General features: G+C 46.5%; 1 protein-coding gene across 1 annotated transcript in view; it reads right to left on the reverse strand.

Annotated features, from left to right (window-relative positions):
• Positions 1 to 356: 356 nt before the first annotated feature.
• Positions 357 to 9875, reverse strand: part of myripa (myosin VIIA and Rab interacting protein a) — an 18166-nt gene continuing 8647 nt past the window's right edge. Inside the window, exons 4-14 of the mRNA XM_047027161.1 lie at positions 9266 to 9366; positions 8503 to 8600; positions 7191 to 7271; positions 6733 to 6864; positions 6348 to 6489; positions 5529 to 6004; positions 3081 to 5333; positions 2268 to 2459; positions 1718 to 1879; positions 1352 to 1441; positions 357 to 1247 (exon numbers count right to left, since the gene is read on the reverse strand). Of these exons, the coding sequence (XP_046883117.1) occupies positions 1170 to 1247; positions 1352 to 1441; positions 1718 to 1879; positions 2268 to 2459; positions 3081 to 5333; positions 5529 to 6004; positions 6348 to 6489; positions 6733 to 6864; positions 7191 to 7271; positions 8503 to 8600; positions 9266 to 9366 (3805 nt within the window). The 3' untranslated portion in view covers positions 357 to 1169. The remainder of the gene's footprint in view (positions 1248 to 1351; positions 1442 to 1717; positions 1880 to 2267; positions 2460 to 3080; positions 5334 to 5528; positions 6005 to 6347; positions 6490 to 6732; positions 6865 to 7190; positions 7272 to 8502; positions 8601 to 9265; positions 9367 to 9875) is intronic.

Consider the following 9875-nt stretch of genomic DNA (forward strand, 5'->3'; position numbering starts at 1 on the left):
CTCTTGGGTCTCACGGTGATGAAGCGCTGACTCTACGTTGACCCCATAATGCCCAGCAAACTGTATTTACCCACAATTCTTAAGCTCAGGTCTAAGGATGAATGAGGCCTTCTTCTGTCTTAAAGAATGTCAAACATAGGTGCCATATCCCATGCCTAACAAACCTCAGCGTGCTTTAAGATTTTAAATCTATTTTGCCTTCAAGGTTAAGAGTTTGACATAGTCCTCAGTGATTTTGTTTTTACTCATACTCAAGGAAGCAATTTTATACCAACACTTGTTGACGAAAGTAACACCTTTACAAAATTGCTTGATGATTCTTTGCAGGAAAGTGATTGACAGAAGATGTTCCAGAATTAAAGTATTTTATTGTTATCCATTTACACATAAACCATAAAATGTATTTTCATTTCGAGACTTTCTAAATACCTAGAAATACCATTTAAATGTTTTTTCATAGATGACTATGGATGACTTTTGACGACTACTAATGTTATTCAGATGTTATATCAATAACGTAACCATATCACGTGATGAAGTGTATGTTTATTCATTTAAGAATCACAAATCATGTAATAATCACAGTTTCCAGCAAATTACCACACAGTTTTGTTCGGTTGTGTCAGCAGTGATGATCCTCTCAAATAAATATGACACTGATTGGTCAACTAACAAACAGCAACAGACAATAAACTCAGCAGCAAGTTGGCAATGAACACTATGGCATTACTCTTTCTATTATTATTTGTTTTACATAATTGTTCCTCTCTAATTTCCTTTGTAAAGCAACTCTTGTCCACACACAGAGGCTGAAAATAATATGAATAGTAACAACCATCCCACAGTTGCTGAGGTGTCTGAAGGTTCCTGAAGGTTCCTGAAGGTTCCTGAAGGTGGAGTATTAAGGCAGGTGGTGGCCCTAGGGTGAGCAGCAGCCATCTTGTGAGCATGTTGTTTACGACACATCCTGGCGGCAGATTCAGGCTTCAAGGCACTACTGTGGGGAAGTGACAAGTAAGGAGTGTGGATGACCGGGCGTCTGGGGCCAGCGCTCCTGCGTCCAGCTCTAAGTCTCCTTATCTAGAGAGTCAGAGAACACAGTTGGCGAGGTAAGTAAGATTGTGGGCTTTTCTGAACAATAATGACAACAGTGTTCAACATTAAATGTTTCAGGGAATCAGTACACCTTTGAGTGGCGGAGCTGGCAGTCGCCTCCTGAATTGTCGAGATGAGTCCAGGGTTTGTGGCTGCAGAGTTTGGAACGATAGGATTCATGATAAATTGCAAAAAATACGTACAAATAATTATTGTAAGATGGTCAGTTGTGTTAAGTTTGGGTTAGATGGCCTACTTGGGTCTTGGGCTTGACGAAGCGGGTCTGAGGTATCACGTTGAGGCCGGCGTTTTTCAGAGCTGCGATCCTCGCCGCGATGTCAGACACCTACGGATACGGCACAGGCAGTGTTAAGATAAGATCATCCTTTATTAGTCCCACGATGGGGACATTTGCAGGATTACAGCAGCGTAGGGATGGTGCAAACTACAAACAGGAGTTAAAAAACAACAACAATGTAGCAAAATAAGTATAATAATAACATGACGAAATATTTAAATAATGAAATATATTGCGCAGATTTTGTGTTACGCGGGCGATGGAGAAAAGGCACTGTAAGAACGAGTTCTCCAGAGACGCGGCTCTGTCGATATCATAGCCCACCTGGAGCTCTGACTGCTGCACCTGGGCTGCAGCCGAGGCCACCTGGTCCTCCAGGAAAGCCAGTTCGTTCTCGGAGGTGGCGGCGCTGACGCCCCTGGCACACTCCTCCAGGTCACTCAGCTCTGCCTCCAGGCCATACACTGTCCCCGCTGCCACATACACCTATATAAGGCATAGTCAGTGGACGGTTTACAGTTGACCTTGAAGTAGGACAATAATTCATATAATTAAGTGAATTAATCAATATTTTTTTATATAGCTCATTTAAAAAGGTAAAACTCCAAAATTTGTTTTTTTATTTTTTGTTGCAAGGTTCGGTGAACAGACAGTGTCTTCGGGATGGATGTGAATTCATCATCTTACGTTTACATTTAGTCATTTAGCAGACGCTCTTATCCAGAGCGACTTACAGTAAGTACAGGGACAAGCCCACCGAGGCAAGTAGGATGAAGTCCCTTGCCCAAGGACACAACATAATTTACACGGCCAGGAATCAAACCGGCAACCTTCTGATTAATAGCCCGATTCCCTAACCACTCAGCCATCTTACATTTTCCTCCAGCCTGCCCAGCTGCTCGTCCAGTTTCTTGGTGTCGGTGTTGGGGGGCAGCTGGGGGGCAGCTGGGGGCTGGGCCCCCCTGGCCACGTCGCTCTCCTCCCTCCCCTGAAGCAGCTCCTCTGTAGCGTTCAGCACCTTCAGCACCTCGGTGGTGATGCTGCGCAGGGACACCGCCGAGTACCTCTGCACACACACACACACACAGACACACACACACACAGACACACACATATACACACACGCATACACAAACACACACATATACACACGTACATACACACACACATATACACACACACACAGACACACAAATATACACACACACACAAAAACACACACATATACACACATACGTACACACACACGTACACACACACATACACACACACACACAAATAAATATAAACACACACATTCAGACACGCATGTGCCAAGGGGATGAAACGTTACCATTCAACTTATAAATCTACTCTGGGATCACAGAATCCCTTAACAAAAGCTTTTCTACAAAACGTGATGGAAGAAAAGTAGGAAGTAGTAGGAAATAGAGTAAAATATCAAGATGTTAAAATGTACTACATTTGACCTCACCTGCTGTAACAAAGTGGAGATGAACTGTACTGACTGTTCTAACTCCAGGTCATTAAGACTAACCTAACAAAGGCAGACGGAAAGAAATAAGGTAGGGAAGACAAAGAAGGCAGAGTGAAAGATAGCGAGCAGAGCAATAGTCTGTCATCTAAGCTGTTAGTACTGTTGCATTTTGGGAAGAGGTTCAGAGAGGTAAAGAACTTGAATTCTTACATTCTGTATCTCTTCTGGAGACAGTAAGTCCCCCTGAACAGGGGGGGCGCTGTCCTGTAGCTCTGTAGGCCTGTTGTCCTCCACGTCTTCCTCTCTCTCCTCTGTATTCTTCCATTCATTCTTATTGTCGCTTTCTCCAAGAGCTCCTTGTTCCTCCCTCTTTGCCAGATTTTTGTCACTTCCTTCCTCAGTCCTGTCCTCTTTTTCCTTGTCTTGTTTTTCCTCTCCCACCTCCTCCACCACCTCGACCCTTTTAAATACAACTCTGTTTGTTTTGTTATCCTCGTTGTCCTGCGAAATGTCTTTGTCGCCCATTGCTGATATGTCTTTGATCCTCTTCTCTATTTTCTGCTGTTCTGCTGTTTCCTGCGTCGACTCATGCTCCATCCTTTCCTTTTCTTTAATGTAATCCCCCTTTTTTCCCAAAACATTCTCCCCATCCATAAAATGTTCCCCATCCAAAACATTCTCTCTATCCATGACGTTGTGTCCGGACAGATCTACAGTGTCTCTCTGTCCCTCTGACCAAACTACCATCTCGTGAGTTTCTTCGACAGAGACGCGGTTAGTTTCTATTTCTCTGCCAACCTTGTTCCCATCGTCCTGCTCCGCTTCTCCTTCATCCGTCTTTTCTACCGTGTCCTTGTGTCTCTCTCTGTCCGACTCTGCGTAGGTGTCTGTCTCCCCTTCCATGTCATCCAGGGCCGTTGCTATGCTGCTGATGATCCTGTCAAACTCCATGACTCCCTCCTCGCTGACTGTTCTCCGTAGCTCAGGCCTTCCCACCGAGGGCTCTCCCGTCTCACCCGCCTTTCTCTCCTCTCTCTCAGCCACGGGGGCTCCTTTCATGCTCAATCGCCCTTCGTCAGTGTGTCCGTGTTCTGCTCTTGGGAGACGTTCTCCTTTTTGGGTTGACAATTTGTCTGTTTCATCTGACTTGTGTGTTTCTTCTTGTTTTACCTGGCTTGTGGCCAGTTCACCTCTCATCTCCTGCTCTCTCTCCACAGGTGTGTGTCCACGTCTCGTGTCCTTTTGGTCCGAGTCCATCGCCCTCTCTCCGTCTTCGACCTTGTCCTCGTCGTCAAATTCAAACAGGCCCACGTCCAGTTCTCCGATGCTGTCTCTCCTCTCCTCCATCTTCCCTTGCCCTCTTTCTTCCTCCATATTTACCCCCATGAACCACAGCCTCTCCCTATCCTTCCTCTCTTGCTCCTTCTCTTCCTCTCCCATCTTGTCCAGCTCGTCTTCTGTCGAAGAGAACTGAGAAGCGCTCACGAGACTTGCCAAGTCTCGGACTTTAGCTGCCAGCTCCTTCTTCTCTGCCTCCATCTCCCACAATGAACCTTCTTCCAGCAGCTCCTCCATCTCCCCCCCTCTCCCGTCCCCGCCCTCCTCTCCCTCTGACTCCATACCCACTCTGTCCAACTCGTCCTCTGTGGAGGAGAACTGGGAGGCGTCCACCTGGTTAGCTAGCCGGTAAAGTTTAGACCTCATCCCCTCTTTTTTCCCATCCCACTCTCTCTCGCTCCCCTCCTCCCCCCCTCGCTCCATCTCTTCCTCGCTGAGACCTACTCGATCGAGTTTGTCTTCGGTCGACGAGAACTGGTTGGCCCTGGCTTGCCTGGCCAGCTCACGTAGTCTGTAGGTAAGTTGATCTGCGCGTCCGTCTCTCTCTCCTTCATGCTCCTCGGTTATCTCTTCATCCCTTTCTTCTTCCCAGTCGCCCTCACTCCTTCCCACCCGGTCCAGCTCGTCCTCGGTCGATGAAAACTGGGTCACGCTGGCCTGAGCAGCAAGCCTGCACAGGTTGAACATCATCACTTCCTTGTCGCCTTCCCTCCCTCCTCTCCTCTCTTCCATAACCTCGTCCATTGGCCCTCTCGCCATATCTACATCCGTGTCCCGTAATCTTCCGTCCTCCACTTCCTGTTGCACTCCATGCCTCTCTTGTTGGTTCTCTCTCCCCTTATCAAGCCAGCCCTCTGTGGGTTGATTCCCCCTCACCCTGCCGGCCAGCTGTCTCAGTTTGACGTTCAGTTCTTCATTCATTGTGGCAGCTTTAGCTGCTGACCCATCCGTGGTCTCTGTGAGCCCCACCTCGGGGTCAAAGGGGTCAGGGGTCAGGGCACCAGAGGTCAAACCATCTGAGGTCAAGGTGTCCGGGGTGACTGCATCAGAGACATAGCTAGACTGGCTCTCCTTTTTCCCAGCATGCTTTTTCACCAGGGCTTCCAGTAGCATGGTGCTGTACTCCTGTTGGAGAGAGGTAGAACACCTTACAGACTACATCAAATGAATACACTTACAGGAGATGTCCCCGGGACATCACTCATTGTTTAGTATGCATCAGTATTTTGCCTTTCAGGAATATGACAAATAAGACTTATTTTTTGGGTGAGTTACTCCCTGAAAGATGCAGAAATCTACGAATGTTCATCTAGCTCTTACCGGCACGGAGGAGGAGAGGGACGCCTGGTCCTTCTTAGTCCTCTTCTTCTTCCTCAACCTCCTGACCCTGTTCACCTCCAGCTCATCCGCCCCACTGCTCTCCGGCCCCTCGGGGTTAAAGTTCACGTCGATGACGCTCCGTCTCCGGGGCGACGCTGTGCCGGTGCGCCTGTGCTCCATGGGAACCTTCCTCTTCAGCAGGGAGAGCATGGACTTCTGGGACTTGGAGTTCTTTCCTTCTTCGGAGTCTGAGAGGAGGAGGGCGCCAGAGTTCATCTTCCTGCGGATCTCCAGCAGGGCGGCGCCCCAGGCGCCCTCTACCTCGGTGTCGGAGCCCATCTCGTCGTAGGCTGAGACCACCCCGGACTCCCTCTCCAGGACGCTGTAGACCAGGCTCTTCCTCTTAGTGAGCAGGCTGGGCCGGGACAGCTGGGTGCTCTGCAGGGCCATCCAGTTACCGTCTGGACTCTTCAGCACTGAGGATGCAGGTCAGGATGCAAACACACACACACACAGACACGTACAAACAAACACACACACACACACACCGACAGACAGACACGTACAAACAAACACACACACACACAGACAGACAGAAACGTACAAACACACACACACACATACATAGGCAAACAGCCATGTACGGACACACACACACAGGCAGACGAACAGAAACTTCAGCCAACATAATAATGTTTCAAAAATATTTTTACAACATTATAAAAGTAAAATGTTTCCATGCCTAGCAGGGAGACTTTTCGTTCAGTCACATGCTTGTTTTCAAAGGTGTGTGATAGTTTGGTGTACTCAGGCTCGTACTGGAGTTATCCAGGCGGTCTACACTCTTCCAGTTAGTGATGGCAGCCCCCCCCCCCTCCTTCTTCAGGCCCTGGGAGAGATCCAGCCCTGACGTCAGCTCTCCAGGGCTGGGGTCCAACAGGGAAAAGGCAGAGAGGGACCGCTGCAGAAACACAGAAATGTTTTCAACTTGATGACTTTTTAACATCTACTGTGTGGTATCTGTAGTCCTGTGGTGCATTGGTAATAATACAGGAACCGTTATACTAATAGCCAGTAGAGGCCAGTATGTTTCAACAAATGCTTGCCTTGAGATGGAATTTCTGCTTACTGTTTATAGTCATGCATGTCTATCATGTAAAACGTTCCACAAACACACAACTTAGACACAGACACACAGACTAACAAAGACTTTGAGGGCTCTGTGGGGCTGGGCGCTGGGGGAGGCAGGACAGGCAGCAGACTGCTCACTGCTCTGGTCAGGGGGCCAGTCCAGCTCTGGCTTCCCCTCTGACAGGTTCCTCCTCCTCCGAATGACCTGAGAAGGAGAGGACACAATGGGGGGGGGTTTGTTTTAGGAGGATGGAGGGAGGGGGGGGGAGAGTAAGTGGGGGAGGGGAGTGGAGTAGGATGGGGGGTGGAGGGTATAAGGGGTGAGGGGGGTTGGAAGAGGATGGGGGGAGGTTGGGGGTGTTACTTTCAGGAAATGGGCGTGAATAGAAACAGCAGACATCTTGTTATTACAGTAAAGTAAGATATTTATAAACATAATAAATAATGTGAAAAAAATCTGCTTGAACTCTGTCAAAGAATTGCTACTGGTATTAGACAGCAGCATTAGGCAGCATTATGTCTGACACCTACATTTTGCACAATTGTTTTGGCCAGTTCCTCAATGAGCTCTTGTCTGTGCAGCTGCAGGTAATGAGCTTCATTCTGCTTCTCCTGGCGAGAAAAAAACACAACACGTGTTTGAATACACGGCTGCTGTTTTTCAATTTGCGAAGAACAGTCATTTGTGTATAATTACATGTACTTGTAAACATTTGTGTCTTAACTGTTATGTTACACTGCTGTACTGCCACAGTCTCTCAGAAGGGATGGATGAAGTGATTATCCATCTACAAACAGTTTTGAGCCCACTCATCTGGCGGAGATGTACCACCATTACTGCGTACCAAATCATTCTAACAGCCAAGAGAGCTGCTAAAGCCTGTCCTGAAACGTGCATTAGAGAGAGGACAGACTACGACATGCTTTAACTCCATCCTGCAGGGCTGTACTGTACAACATGTCCTGTCTTCAGAGTTAAATCTATAGCGTTGCTTCTCCGGAATAAGACCACACAAAGGGCAGAGAGGGATTACGGCATGCATCGTTCCAACGTACACAAGGCCTGTACTCTAGTTAATCTCCACTGAATCAAACTGTACGAGAGAGCAAATCAGGACTGAAAGACTCGTCGCGTCTGCTCCCGACATGGAACTAATGGAGGAGATTTCTTAGATAGAAACGGCGACTCATAAAGCTGATGTGCAGATTGGATTATACAGTGTTTCACTGTATACAGTTTGTAATATATACAAATATACTGCAGTATATTTGTAATATACTGCAGTTAGGTTTTGCAGTGTTAATAATAAACACTGCAAAACCGCAGCCAAAAGTCCAATGTATGGGAAAGAACCTTTTGATAGCTCCAATGCAGTGCGCTGTGAAACTGACAAATTCTATGATTAAAGGGTCAAAATTGACATCTCGTTTTATTAAAGGGATCCCCGTATGTGTTATTAATGCCAATGCCTTTGGGTGAACTTGCTTCTAATCTTTACTAAGTGTTCCTGGATTTCCATAATCTGATATACATGTAGGTGTATAACGATGAGAGGACTAGTAGTAGAACCGGAGGTCATTTCAGAAACATTAAAGGACTTATGGGTAACAGGGGAGCATGCGTCTCTGTACTGAGTCGATCAGGAAAGGATAGATTAAAGGCTTTTTATACGGCTCTGAAAAAAACGAGAGATCCCTGCACCTTTTTCCTTCTCTATTTTCTCTCATTCTTTCCAGAGCTGTATATCTTTGCTATAGTACAACAGGAGAAATAAACCTACATGTAATAATGTAATAGAAGATAACACACAGTATATTATATAGTAATCATACAGTATATTACCTGGTTGTCAGTGTGGAATTCAGCCTTTGAGATGGCTTCATCTATAGCCTCCTCTGCCACCCTCATTGCCACCGTCAAGGTCTCTGCCATGCTGTGCTCTAGAAGACACAAACCATTGTTTGGATTCATTCCAAACAATGGTTGAATGGTTGAATTGGATTCATTCATTGGATTCATTGTTTGGATTCATTTAGCTTGATCTACATTGGAATTTGGCTGGGCACTGACAAACTGGCTTAGGTGGGCCACGTTCCTGTTAGGACTGACATGGTATTTAATTTATGTCCACCCTCGCTCACTCATCTTGTCAGTGCGGTTAGACTAAGAAAAGGGATTGGTTTGTGTGGGTGTGTGCGTGTGTGTGTGTGTACTGTACGGGTGTGTACAGTATGTGTAAGTTGCAGATGGGTTGTGTGTGTGTAGAATCCTTTTAACTAGCCATACTTCTGCTCAATCTTTCAGTGAGTCACAGTGCTTCACTGGGGACTGGGCAGAGCTGGGCTGGACTATGGGGCACCAATGAGAGCCTATTGATTCAGCAGGATTAGTCGGCTGAAGCGAGATCGCTTCAGAGCTCGATCTCTCATGGCCAACGTTTGATAATGTGATGCAGTACTCTTCCCAACCACAGGGAGGCGGTGGCAGTTTGTGCAGCTCTAGTTTGTCAGTTTACGTGAACTGTGAAAGTTTCATCGTCAAACAAACAGCTGTGTTTATTCCTTACTTGTTTTTTGTTTTGTTTATTTTCTTAGCGGAAACCCACCTTCACTTTGTCGGTAAAATGTTGAGTCGCTGCCGCATATACTGTCGTCATTGCCAATGCTCCCCTCGTAGGTGCTGCCCTCTACAAACAAACAAACACACACACACACACACCACACACATACAGAGGGAGTTGACAAACATGTTCATAGGTAAGATAGTAAAAAAGAGTGACATTGAAGCTGTTTGTACTTAATTAAAAGACAGTGATCCCTGGAACAAGCTGTAGGGCAAAATGTGATTTAAAAATTAAATAATAATTTAATTAAGTAATTTGTGTTATTGCTGTTGCAAAAATGGTATCCGAGAATATTTTTGGCATGCATAAAATTTGGTACAGTAATTGTATCTAACATGACTCAGGAAAGTTTAGCCTGGGGGTCAACTTCTAGGTTCTACTCCACACTGAGCTCATTTCTTCTCATCTAAATATGTGCACAATGCTGTGATTTGAGGCTAAAGTCCATGACTCAGAAAACTGTGGCCTTGTGTATGGTATTAGCCAGCATTATCCCCGGGCTGAGGCGGGGGAAGGGCAGGTCCAGATTAAAGGACCTCAAAGGGGACCATTTAAAAGGGCAAAGATGTGAGTTCAACACAATGAAATGGGT

Source organism: Hypomesus transpacificus, chromosome 10 (assembly GCF_021917145.1).
Source record: "Hypomesus transpacificus isolate Combined female chromosome 10, fHypTra1, whole genome shotgun sequence".
Lineage (NCBI taxonomy): Eukaryota > Metazoa > Chordata > Actinopteri > Osmeriformes > Osmeridae > Hypomesus > Hypomesus transpacificus.